Source organism: Filicampus tigris, chromosome 2, assembly GCF_054856515.1.
Source record: "Filicampus tigris isolate MCC_2025a chromosome 2, RoL_Ftig_1.0, whole genome shotgun sequence".
Taxonomy (NCBI): domain Eukaryota; kingdom Metazoa; phylum Chordata; class Actinopteri; order Syngnathiformes; family Syngnathidae; genus Filicampus; species Filicampus tigris.
In genome coordinates, this window is record NC_141218.1 from 26872260 (window position 1) to 26886297 (window position 14038).

Genomic DNA, 14038 nt, shown 5'->3' on the forward strand with positions numbered 1-14038 from the left:
GCGACATCACGTGGCTTCATTTTGATACGCGTGGAACACAAACCAAATTGTTTACAAACCCATCAACTGATTGGAACCAGTGAAAGCCAACTACAGGTGTGGAAAGCACTCCAGACCAAATGTTTTATTTAAAAGGAAACATTAAAATTCTCACTGCTGGTGCCTCTGGGGCTCTGATAAAACCATTGCTGTGTTAATGTGCCGACACTGCCGTGCCAACAGCGAGGAAACGTGCTAAAGCAACAGGGCTTCTACACGCCTTGATTGAAACGACCGCTATCAGTGTCGCCTCGCCGCGAAAACACGCACGCACAAACAATGTGAAATGAATTACCAGCTTTCCAAAGAGTTATTGTGCCTGCATCATGAGAGGGCAAATATTCTGTATTGAAGTAGAACTACAGATACTTGGGGAAAATGTGACTGTGGTTAAAGTTTAAGTTGTCACGTGAGGATCGGAATTTGGATCCATACGCAGACATGATGCGGGAGTTGTAGCGTAAAAAGTATTTATCAACGAAAATACAAAGTAACTACAGAGAGCTGAAACTGAAAGAGTTTGCAACCTCACTCGAAGAAGGTTTGACTTACTGACAGTGTGTCACTGAATAACTGAAGCTTATAAACTGTTAAGACATCAGGCCTATATGACATAGAACAAAGTATAAAAGGACCATAACAACTGCATAGCAACTGATACACCACGTCACAACCAGTCATAACAGAAGTACTTATTTGATTCCTTTACTTAAGTGAAATTGATAAAAGTACACACTGAATTCTACTCAATCTCAAAAGTAGAAATTAATTATTATTAACTGAAAAAAAACGTGTCTTTTTAAGTCAAGGTTTTTTATGCTATCAAAAGAACTTCTTGTGTCTTTGATGTCATTGTAAACGGGCTAACAAGAAATGCTAAATAAGCAGATCATAACAACTGAAAAATGATACCTTAGTATTTTGTGTTGTTTTTTTTTGTTGTTGTTTTCATAAGAGACAGAGAATTTTTTAAAGCCAGAAAGCTATGGATTTTAGGCCGACATGAGATATGATGCATTCACCACGATGATTTATGTAGCCGAAAATATCTTGCTTCGCTGAAGTTGTTGCCATCATCATTAATGCTCTCTGGCTTATGTCAAGTCAATATTATTTTCCAGAAATGCAAAATACAACAGTCAAGTCAAGAACAACACTCCTCATAAATTAAAGAAAACTAAGTGAATGCCATGCAGCAAGCACGTCACAACAGAGGCAAGGAAAAAAATTCACTCAAAAAAGAAACTCTGAACAGAACCCGGGTTCTGTGGGGGGACCGGCAGGTTGGGTTAAGATGGAAAGACAGAGTATACAATGACAAGAAAAAGAGGGACATGACAGAGGGGTTGAGCGACTGAAGGAGGGACGAGAGATTGATGGGCACAGCTACGGAACTTTTGAAAAACAGTAATAGTCCCATGACGACTGCAACAATTATGCTCCTCTATGTCATCATCCGCGGAGGTTGAAACAAATCCTAAAAAGCCTATTTTGAAAAAGTAAGCAGTTGGAAGAATAGATTTTCAAATTTAGAGAGTAAAAGCTCTCCTGAAAAATAAATGTATTCAAGTAAAGTACAGATAACTGAAAAAAAATTCTCAAGTACAGTAACAAAGTATTTTAGACCTTCTTACTTTGCACCACTGCCTGCATCATCCCACAGGTGCCTTATTTGTGTTTTTTTTATGTTTTGGGGAGTAATTTGGTTCTGCACGCCCACGCGGCTTTTCTGTGTACTTCACAGCCATGCACCTTTTTGGCCTCAACTGGCAGCTGCAGGAGTTGGACAGCCAGCCAGCGTTTGAAAATGGCGGAGTCGGAAAGGCCGGTCCCACACCGTCCAGCGCCGTCACGGCCCTCGCCGCCGACGGTGAGAAAAGCTCACTGTGATTGCTTTTTGCTTTATGCATGTATGTTGGAATTTGAGTTTTCGTCCATATTAACATTGGCCGACAACTCCTTAATGTGCCACTTTTCCCTAAATGATTAATAATTAATTTCTCATTATATTCTGTGGCATCTACATTAGGCAAGTGTTGCAATCTAATAAGATCCAATAACTACAGTAAACTTATAGTGAAAAAAAAAAATTGCATAATTGAAGGCCTCCCAAAGTCATTTATTTATAAGATCTCGTTGAATTAATAGATTAAAGCATAACAATACCACAAACTATCATGCCATCATTTCATTTCTTTCTTGGAGCGTGAGAATCATCTGTCGCAGTAAATCCATATTTCAACTAGGGCTCCAGACTCCTGGTATTCTTCTTGGCCATAGGTTCTTGTTTGTCTCATAACTGGTCCCTTTTCCCCGTTGCAAAGAAACTTTAAAAATACAGCTGTTTTTTTTTTTGCAGATTTTGCTAGCTTTAGACAACTAGCATCTTGACATTAAACAAGAGTCATTGACGGGTGCCTCGCAGAGGACCCGGTCACTTTTCAAAGTAAACTATTGTTCAGCCTCCGGTAGTAAATTAACCTGAAGAACTGTGTTTTATTCTTTCATCTGTGCAACCTGCCGCCCGGTGGTTTGGGACCACTGCTTTAGGGCATTTCAGAGAGAGCATAAGCAAGTCAAATTGTTTTTTTGTTTTTTTTTTTCACCACAAAAAAGTGCCCAACTGTCTAGGATACAGTCATCAGATTGGGGCCCATTATATGAACTGCTTGCATTTGGAAAAATTCTCGAGTTGTAGGTTGCCCTGGAATTCACTCCAGAATAGCTGCTTCAGGCTAAAATGTCAAATATTTTCAGGTATGTGTGGATCCTGGAGACATTTTTTTTGTGTCCTGTTTTGAAAGATACGTCTGCTCAATATTTAGCCAATTAGTGAAATTGGTGTTGGGGCACATTTTTTTACCAACTTTCCAATGAGCATTATGGGGTGGTTGTGTTGTAGACCCCTAGAATGGATACATTTTGCACTTTGTTTCACTGGTGGTAGCATTCTTATGAGACCACAGACCGGGTCCTCTTTGCATTATGAAAATGATCCCACTGTCGCACCGCCTGATTATGATGTGATAACATTCTATATTCATCGGCAAGTAGGCGGCCCATTTTGCTTCACCTTTGCTTCACACTTAACGCCTCCAAGCAAAAAGCGATAACAGCAATGCAGCGTTGAGAACATGCAAAACAATGCGTAACACTGGCTCGTTGAACTCCAGCTACTTTTAAATCCTCATAAGCGCTGTTAATGAATACGACACAGGGCAGCTTGTGGGCTCTTTAAAGAACGATCAATAGCCGGCCGTTATTCTCCCAAGAGCTTACACTTGGCTCCCAGTTTCGCCTCTGACTGGAGTTAAAGTGACAGCCAATGGCCTCATTAAACGCAAACACTGAAGCAAGGCAAGTAGTGTCCGGGTGCATACACACCCAGATGCACACCCACTCACACACACACACACACACACACCCCGACTTACAGTGTCCAGCTACATTACAGTATGCTTGTTATGCTCAACAATGTAACCAGTATATTACAATATAAGTTAAAGTGCCATTTAAAACGAAATAAAATGGGACTATTGTAGAGAGATGCAGCACGTTTAGCTGCCTTGAGAACACACACAACATAATGGCATGCCCATCCCTCAGCATCTACATGGAATAACAAGGCTATTCGTGGGAAATGCAGAGAAACAGCAAGAAATGAGACAAACCGTCCAGAACAAATAAGTGGCATAGCACCAAGGACGCATTGTGAATATGGACCCAAGAAACGTTGTGGAGTGACCACACGTCAGTGTCTACTGGGGAAAAAAAATGTACAGATAAGGGGAAATGCGGGGAAATGGCAAGATATGAGACCGAATGGATGGCAGCTAGGGTACAGTACATAAGCCTGGACATACACAACATGTTAGAGTGACTATATGTCACTTCGGTGAAAAGGGATAATTTTAAAAGAGACTGATTGGAAAAAGTAAGTTGCGTAGCTACTCAGATTCATCTAACATTGTCACCGTATGCTCTCATCTTCAAGTAAAAAAACTGCCTTTTGTTGTGACAAAAACAGCAAGAAATAAGGCAGGCTGATAGAGGGTCCAATTGTAACCGCACAGTGATTTCCGCGGCACGGGAACTGGTGGTGCAGCAATTGGGGCCTTGAGTTGCCACGGTGCAGGAACTGCGGCCGGCAGTTGCCGAAGCGCAGAAACGGGAGCCTGCAGTTGCAGAGGAGCAGACAATATATAAGACACCAGTGGCTGAAGGATGCCCATAGGTAGATACAAGTGATCGGGCTGACAAGAACAGGTGGAAACAAAAACCTAATGAGGAAGACAAGACAACTGACACATGGAAAACATGACAAAACATGAAACAAAGCTAAATCTGATGAAAACAAAGTCAACATAAAACACAGATCTTCTCGGATGGACTAATTTCATTCAGCATACTTACGGTATCTGTTGCTGTGAGATGCTGTGCTTCCTCCTCAAGCTATATTCTAAAACACTTGATTAGCAGCTAGTCACTGTCACACTGCAAACATCATTGTGGAGTAGTAAAGTTGTCAAGTCAATCACTCTGTAGAAGCCTTACTCTGAATCTGGTAAATTTACAGGTCATTTATAGGACTATCCTTTACCTAGTACTGTGTGTAGCAGTTGAGCTGAGACGGCTAATCTAGACTAGAAAACGCATGTTGGCTGAATACTTAAAAAGTAATAGCAACTGCTCTGTTTCTGCCCCCCACCCCACCCCCCAGGAAGGACAAGCGTTCTCCACCAGGAGAACAACTCTGTAGACACGGGACCTGTGGACGTCGGGAAGAGCGCAGGCCAAAGTGTTCCACCAGGCGTGTTCTGGCGTTCCCGGCTCAGTGTGGACAAGCCACGCTTCCTAAAATTCAACATCTCTGTGCAAAAGAATGCCCTGATAGGTGTATATGGGCGAAAGGGACTTGCACCATCTCACACGCAGGTGAGGACTTCAGCTTTTACTTGGGTTGCGGTTATGTTTATGGTGTTAGGGCGTTAGGGTTTGGGTTATAGGCTACTAATCTGTTTACTATGACTATGGCATTACCACTGCAGTTCAGTGGGTCAGGGCCCTTTCACACAAGCCTGGCATGCCAAACCCAAACCCGGTTTCTTTCAAAATGTGGGTCTGAAAAGCCCGCCCTCCACCACGGCTCATCCCCGGTTCAAAACAAACTGTCATGTCATGTCATCTTCCACACCGCTCATCCTGTACATGGTCGAGGGGAGGTGCAGGAGCCTATCCCAGCAGACAATGGGCGAAAGGCAGACTACACCCTGAACTGGTTGCCAATCAGTCGCAGGGCACACAGACACGGTCACTGAGCGGGAACCGATCCCACGCTGCCCGCACACAACTCAGGCGTGTGTACCACTACACCATCAGCTACTTTCAAAACAAACTATACAATCAAATTTGTTTATTTGCTGTGACGTATTCTTCGTGACCAATGTGACTCTTCGGCGGCAAAAGTCCATCCTCATTTAAAATGGCGCGTGGGAGAGATGATATCATTCAGCATTAAATCAGTTCTAAATAACCAGAAACACATACAGTTGAGTCATTAAAACCCTAGCAGCTGACGGCACTGGAAGCATTTATTTCAAAATAAGACATGTTTATTTTTCTGATGTTACGTCCACTCTTCGCTGGTTGGTTCATTTCGCTGTCTGTGTGCTCAGGTTTGCCCCGCCTCAGAAATGTGCTTGATGAGACTTTGGCCAGACACATTCGCTGGTACAGGGTCAGGCTTTTGTCCTGTTGGGTATAGAGATGGGAATCGAAAATCAGTTCTCAGAGTTTCAATTGCTTGGCATCGTTTGCCATTTTTGTAAACAATTCCTTTGTCAAATCCAGTTGGGACGAATTATGTTGTCATGCATGTTACGTAGGAACGTTATTTACTAGCACGGCTAGCAAGAAATATGGCGCCTAACGTTCGAATGTCTGTTTATATTTTAGCAGAAAGAATAAAAGCAGGGCAACTTGCAATACTTGCAAATTATATTAATATTTCTTCTTATGGAGGAAACCCTACCAATATGCAATAGCAGTTGCACAAACACCATGCAATAACTTTTAGATGATGTTCGCGCTGTTGATCAATTATGTAGTGCTCAACGCATCAGCAGTAGCAACATAACCGCTTCCTCTCCTATCACTACTCCAGATAACTAAGTTAGAGCAATTTCGATCCTATTGTATAACCTGCTGCGTGACGAGAGACATAGTCTGACAGGCTTAGAGGCTGGCAGTCCAATCTACTGTTAGCGCAGGCATGGGCAAACTACTGCCCACGGGCCATATACGGCCCGCGCGGCTTTTTAATCCGGCCCGCCCAAATTTAACCAATTCAAAAAAAGAAATCAGAATCATTAAATGATTTAATCTTGTCCCTGCAGTGCCCGCGTTTCTCCAGTAGGTGGCGCACTGAACATTGGCGGACCTTTGTGGAGTGCAGTGTGTCTGGCAAGCCACACCCGTTGTCTTTCTGCACGAAAAAAATGGGTCTTGTCTAGGGATTATGTCATTCAGTCACGCTGGGCGCAGACCATCACACATGCTAAAAATACATTTGCGGATATGGAAGTGAGCGAGATTTGCCCGCCGCCATGCCAAATGAATCCACTTTATGAGGTGGATTGTAGCAATGGTGAAGCCCCGCACTTCCTGGCATGCTTTTGTTGAGCATGAAGGGCAAGACTTTCTGTTCCGCCGCCGGTGTTGTGCCGAAAACAGAACGCCTGACGTAAACTGCACCCGCTTCGCGAGAGCGCGCATTCATCATGCGTCGTCCGGTTTGCAAAGTACAGTAAAAACCTGAATTCGGGATAACAAAGCTTGTGACCAAAATGTAGCGATGATTACTTCTCAGGTATCACAATTATTCTTTTTGTTCTCATTCACGTCGTCCACTAATTTCCTTCTTAAAAAAAAAAGAGTATTTATAGCGGAATTCGAAGTTAACAATGCATTCAGCTATATTCTTTGCTCACGATGAACTCCCACGCGAAGTAAACCATCACGTTCTTGACACTGTATTGTGAAATACTTACATTGTCAACCCTCACTCTTGTACGTGTAAGAAGATTAAGGCAGCGGAGGCGTGCTCACTGTTTTTCCGCATTTGTCACTTCCCGTTGGTAATCCGAGCGCTGAGTTGCCAGCTAACAGCCAATCAGAGTGACCAAATGTCACGACTGGCGACGCCGATTCAACATATGTACACGCCCCCAAGACGCTTACAGACGGGTTACGACACTATGACAGTGGCCACTACACTAAACAGACGGGGCGTTCGAACGCCACGACGCGTCACGACCTCCGATGTCGGTTTGGTCTATCAGGGCCTTTCTGGTTAGACGTGTATGGGAAAGGGGGTTGAGTTTGAGATAGGTTTGGAAGTTAGAGGGTTAGGATAGTGGTTAGCGGGTTAAAGTTGAACGTAGTGTCAGGGATTAAGGTTAGAGTTAGGGTTAAGGTGTTAGGTCAGAGGTTAAGTTGGATTTGTTTAAACCTAAGGTTAGGTGTTAAAGATACGATTTTAGGATTAGTGTTGAAGGATTAGGGTTATTATAGAATCAAACATTTACATTTCTTTCAAATCAGTGCATGTTATGATCGTGAATGTTTGTGGGTTGTACAGAGAATTAATCCAATCAATACTGTCGGTATACGCACACATTATATGGCTTGAAAGAAAATTCACTTTTGACTGCGTGAATAGATTTTTCTTTACCTTTTACGTCTGAGTTTATAGTTTACCTTGCGCACATCTTTCACTGTTCCTTATGTGTCAGCCATTTGCCCATACAAGTGTTTCCAAAATGTTCAAACATGTCACTTGAATGACACTGGTGAATTCCTGACGTCCGGGGACATCGCTGACAGAGGCACTCAGACGAAAGCGGCCTGTGAAAAAAAGCTCTCAGTCTCACCTTGTTGACATTCTGTCCTAGTGAAGAAGCACTTCACTCAAGTGCAGAGGAGAAAAGCTGTGTTGGTCACGCAGGTGAGATGGGTTGCACTTTTAAGGTGATAGAGAAGGAAAGAAGCTTAACACTTTCAAAGGTGGTAGGGCGTAATTAACAAGACAACAATATTAGGGGTTGGTTAAGGAAATGTAAGTGTTTTGATCAGGGGTTAGGTTTAGTGGTTCAGGAAACAAGATTTAGGGGATTAAGTGGATTACTTAACAAGACAATAGGATTGGTGAGTGCATTTGGTAGTTAGAGTTAGGTTTTGGGGGTTAGGGTTAATGCTAGGCCTTGGGGTTAGGAGAGGGACAAGGCAAACAGCTCAACAGACTAAGAGAGTAAAGGAAGGTAAGCCGAGCTGGGCATTTTACTAAAAATTTGTGGTCCATTTATCGCCTTCCGCCAACAGTCGGGGTACCCTTCATTTGCCATTTTGTCCAGTCGGACCAAATAGTAATCGCCTATAGGCCGGTCCGACTATCGACGCAAAATATTGCAATTACATAGACGGGGAAAAAAGGGGATTCCGACTATGTTTAGTCCAACTATTTTTTTAAGATTACCGTCTATCGTTTATCTGGGAGTCCGTCATAGGCGGATAGACAGACCGGTCCATCACATAGGTGGTATGCCCAGATCTGGGGGTAAGTAACAAAAAAACATGGTTAGGAGTTTGCTGACTCGGGTTGGAGGTTATATTAGCTTTAAATGGTTAGGATTGAGATTAGGGTTTCAAGACCGTGTGACGTAAACTTGGCCAACCATCTTTTGAGTAATACTAACGGCTAAAACTATTTTAAGCATACTTTCGTTAGTTTATACAACACAACCCACCCAGATTCATAACTCCACCCATAGCAACGCGCTTAACAACGAAAATGCACATGTTCGTCAATCTCCGGTAATCTTTGGCGAGTGACGTCACTAGAAGAGCTCGAGTCACCAGTCACCCATTGTACTTTATTGGTTTACTGTCACGTTCGCTGTTCTTTACCATTCCTAATGCATTTTTCGGTGAAATGCCTCGGCGCTGTGTGGCGATGCATTGTTGACATTCAGGCCAAGTGTTGTTTGAGTGGCCGTAAAATAAGAATAGGACACGTACATGGACCAGTTTGTGTTACATTTCAAATGGCTTTCACACAAACTGGCTCCCGATTCCAGCTGTGGCCGTTCGGGCAATGCCAGTCCAGTAATTTTGTTTTTCCTGTCCGCAGATTCATCACATGCAACATCGAAACCGTTCAACTGCATACCTGTTTAATTCTGCAGTAAACACTGAGCTGGCATGACTTTGTCGATGAATGAGCATGCCACGTCCTCTTGGAAAACTGCCAATCAAGTCAATCTTACTATAGATTCACTTGCATTTTATGATTTAGTAAATATGCCTTGGTTGTGCCTAGTACTATAACAATGTGACAAGAAATAACGCTAATTTGACAATGTGGGACACCAACCCAATATGACGTCCGTGGCTCTCAGTGCTAGCAGAATATATGGAACAAATAGGTAATCTCATCGTGCATAATTTACAGCACAGCACCGCATTGAATTTCAAACAATAATGCTAGGCTAATAATCGTAGCCTATTTAGCTTGCCATTCTTCCAACGTCAGTGGGTCTCGTCTCCACTCCATGTCCGATGTTTCGGGCACAACGTTTTCATCATCCTGCAGCATCTGGCTCGTACATGAACGGTCCAACATGGATTATGCCAACAACCTCCTCTTCCTCCAACGCTTCAAACACCTCGATCCCCTCGGACACATTTTAAATATCGCTTTCAGAATCTTTTTCTGAGTGGATTTGTACACTTTCCCCTGTTGAGCGCTGCCATTGTCCTTCATCTGATGACGTCGCACTTCCGATTTCAAATTCATCAGCCTATTCGCAAAAACAGTGATTTTGTCAAATATACGAAATTGAAATGATTTTTTTTTGCATAATGTTTAATTACTTCACATCTTTGGTCTTTGAGGTTAGAGTAGAGATGGGGAAATCTCAACTGAATGCAAGAAATAGGGCTAATCACAAACAAAACAACAGGGTTAGGGAATAGGGGTTAAGGGATAAGGGTGAAGTTTTACCCAAGTGCAGAGGAGAGGTGTCGATCACGCAGGTGAATCGGACTTTTAAGGTTATAGAGAAAAAAGGGAAGGAAATAAACTTGAAAATCAAAGAGGAGTAATTAACAAGACGACCCCTTTTGTGTTAACGCCGGACGTCGTGTCAATCGTGGCCGCCTCGGAGCAGCATTCAGCCGCAGATCAATGCATTCACTCAACTGAGCATGAAAGAGCCCGGCCGGCGATATTGAGCGTCCCATTCACAGCCAGCAAAGGGGAGACAACATTTACGAGTAACAACTTTTACGCCTCTTGTCAAATATAGACCTTGTCCTGCTGCTATTGAGTCCCTGTCTGCGGCTGTACAAAGAAAACAAACTCGAGGGGGAAAAAATGACTTTTGTTGGTCTCTTTTCCTGGAGAATTTGTAGCAGGTCACTCAATCTAAAGGCTGTGTTTGTCCTCTGACTCCCTACGCCTAATGTCACCACTATTGTTGGTCTGAAATGAGCTTTGAAGCGGTTCAAGCAACCTCATCGAGATGAATGCACTCAACCAGAAGGCTAAGCTATGTGGGATGGGACTGTATTATTGCCTCCCCCCAGCACAAAGAAGCCAACTTCCGCCAGGTTAATAACATCCACCCAGCCTCCTTTCCTCGCCCCCGCTACCCCCTGCTACAATCAAAGGGTCGACTTCACCTGAGCGGTACGGAAGTTGGCCAAAAATGGTTGCCAAGGTCCTTGATTGTGACAAACGCGGCTAATAAATCCTGTTTTAATGTATTTTCTTATCCACTTTTCTTTCAGGAGCATTCCTTTAAAGCCATATTTTGACTATTTGCCACCGGGAGGCAAAGCAGCATGTTTGAAACAGATTGTTTGATGGTGCCGACAGGGTGGCTGTTCTATAGTTCCAAGGCTTGAGGTTCAATACTTCTGAAAAAAATAATATTCATGATGCAGCACAGTGTTGCTTTGTTGTATGAACACTTTGAAAATAGGTAAAAGTTTAAACTTGTCCAAGTTGAAACTAGTGTTTCATTGTAGTTATTTGGTGTATTCTTCCAGAGTAGTATTGGGTTTAGTATTTAGGTTAGAGTGTTAAGGTTAGTGGTTAGGGTTGATATTGGATGCTAGGCATGGGTGGACTTACCATTAAGAAAGATAGGCAATTGCCTGGGACCCCAAAACTTCCAGGTGCCCCCAAAAGTCCTAGAAAAATGAATTATGTAAGTTTTCTTTGATTGAAAGCAATTATTATTTTTGGAGTCTAAATTCACATATTCACACCTATTCGCATCCACCTTAATTCACAAAATGCTGAATCTATCCTGATTGTTCCAAGTGTTCTCCCTATTCATGCAGTGGACTATTCCGACTTCTTTCTGCATATTTGCAGACTTGAATCGGGAATAGGGGTTAGCCATAAGAAAACAAACACCTTGCGCACTGTGAGAAAAATGAAGCGCACTTGTCCCAATGGAGCGGAGAAGAGAAGGCGAAACTACAAAAGGTTTCAACCTTCTAAATTAAAAATTAAATGTCGGTAATTGTTCCTGTCAATTACAGCAAAAGCGTTGAAATGATACTAGTGTTAGATCATCTTCAAGAATGACTTTAAGGAGTTTATGTAGCTCAGGAAATGTGTGGACTTTAAAAAGAAAATCCCACGTTTTGGTTGTTGATAAACAGCATTTGAAATTGTTGCAGTACCCAAATGTGCTCCATGACTGGGTTTGCCTTTAGGGGACCCAAATGACTATATAGTGTACGCCTCTGATACTATAGTCAGTGGGTTAGAATTGGTGGATTAAGGTTAAGGTTATAGATATGAGTGTTACAGTTAGGGGCAGTGTTGGGACTGAGGTTAGAGTTAGGATATAGGGGTTAGGGCTAGAACAGAATTTGCACGAGTTAGGCCTTAGGTTAGATGATTAGGTTTGCCATTAGTGTTGTGATGTAAGGTTAGGGTTCAAATTGAGGTTCGGCTAACCACGTCCATGTTTTGAACATTGGCCTGCAGCTGTTCTGAGTAACATCCGAACTTCTTGCTCATGGTTCTAGTTGCTTCCCGTAAAACAAAAACACGAAAAAGAAATAAAATATAAACCTCTAATGGTCACCCATTCTAATATGATGCTACCCATTGCCATTTACATTTCACATTGCAATTCACATACAGTACTGCATCATTTCCAATGGAGGTGAGTTTGTATGGCAATTTTAGGGCTGTCCTCCTTAACTCCATGTAGAGTATGCTATGTCTTCCTTGCATTTTATACACCAACAACACTGAGAAGCTTTTCTGACTCACTTCCTTCCACTAGTCTCTGAAGTTTCTTTATTTTCAGCCCCTTGGCTAGTCTTGGGTATGGATTGTTTGGCTTTTATGTAACAAACCATAGGAAGAATCATTCCTCTTGTTTGCCAGTCTCATACATGGTTAATACTGCTGTCAGAAATTGGCTTCCAGTGCTAGTCAATTTCTGCCTTATTATTGGACTCCGAGGATTCATTTTGACCACATGAACTTTCCTAGTTGAAAGTAAATGTTTTGTTTTTGCCCTAGTCAAATGTGTCTACCAATTAGTTCAACGCAATGTACTTTCTTTTAAGATGGTACTCCTTAATGTCGGTGAATATTCCAGGCGTTCACCATCTGGCATCAAGACATCTTAAGCGGGGAGGTGTTCGTGCCTCAAGTCAGCCTTTAGTTATGTTTTCTCTGGTATCGTTGCTAACCCTGCTATAGTCCATTCCGCTCTTTTCAAACAACTGTGACAATTTGTGTTCATCCAAAGCTTCCCCTTGGTTCGCCGTTGCAAACACTTCTGCGCCAGAGGCTCGGTTTGTCTTCATGTAGCTTGCAATGTCTTAAACCAGGGAATCCTCTTGTCTGCATCTGCTGTATTTCGCTGTACCCATTAGCCTGTCTGGGGGACGGGTTGTTTTCTTCCGCGCTGCACAGTTGAGGCCCAAATGAGGTCCAGCTGTTCAGCGGGTGCTGTGAGAGCGGATGCACCTCTTCAATTATTTTGCCAGGCGGGAATCACGCCTTGTTTGTCTTGTAAGTCAATGTTTGTTTGCGGGGGGAGAAAGTACATTTAGACCCCTGCTTTGCCGACTTAATGAAGAACTCAAGTGTGGTATATATCTTTTGTTTTTTTTATACGATGTCATAATATTACCATCAATAAATTCAAATAGTTCATTTTTTAACTATTCAGCATCTACTGGGTCTCTTGGATCATTTACATATTTAAAACAAATACAAAATTCGTTAGCCATCTGCAAATTCTAGTCGTCAGGCGTATAACTGAATTACTCTTTGATTTTAATGCAAATAAAATAAGTATAATTATTTGCCAAAGCCAATAGAGAGAGAGAGAGAGAGAGAGAGATTGTTTTTCCCCCTCAATGTGCAGCAACTCACTTCTAATACCAGCTGATGGTAAAATCAACATTCTCCTTACAGATTGGATTTCCCTGCACAAAACTCAATGAGAAACTAGCCATCCATCCATAATCCATACCGCTTATCCACACAAGGGTTGCGGGGAGTGCTGGAGCCTATCCCAGAAGTCTTCGGGCAGTAGGCGGGGGACACCCTGAATTGGTTGCCAGCCAGCCGCAGGGCACACAGAGACAAACAAACATCCGCACTCACAATCACACCTAGGGGCAATTTAGATTGTCCAATTAACCTACCATGCATGTTTTTGGAATGTGGGAGGAAACCGGAGTACCCAGAGAAAACCCACACAGGCACGGGGAGAACATGCAAACTCCACACAGGGAGGCCGGGCCAGTATCGGACCCACGACCTCTGAACTGTGAGGCGAACGTGCTAACCAGTCGACCACCGTGCCGCCTATGAGAAACTAAATGCAGTGAAATTTCTGTTTGTGAGGAATCATTTATTGAATTTGTCTTTCGTTGTCTTTAAAAATACAAAAAA

At 42.8% G+C, this 14038-nt stretch overlaps 1 protein-coding gene across 4 annotated transcripts in view; it reads left to right on the forward strand.

The window, feature by feature from the left end:
* LOC147151930 (teneurin-3) overlaps window positions 1-14038 on the forward strand; it is a 291176-nt gene that overhangs the window by 156879 nt on the left and 120259 nt on the right. For 3 of the 4 annotated variants that reach the window (XM_086022097.1, XM_086022105.1, XM_086022112.1), the window contains exons 6-7: window positions 1784-1909; window positions 4760-4974. In XM_086022097.1, coding sequence (XP_085878223.1) covers window positions 1784-1909; window positions 4760-4974 — 341 coding nt within the window. The remainder of the gene's footprint in view (window positions 1-1783; window positions 1910-4759; window positions 4975-14038) is intronic. The other variant, XM_086022120.1, reaches the window with a different exon arrangement.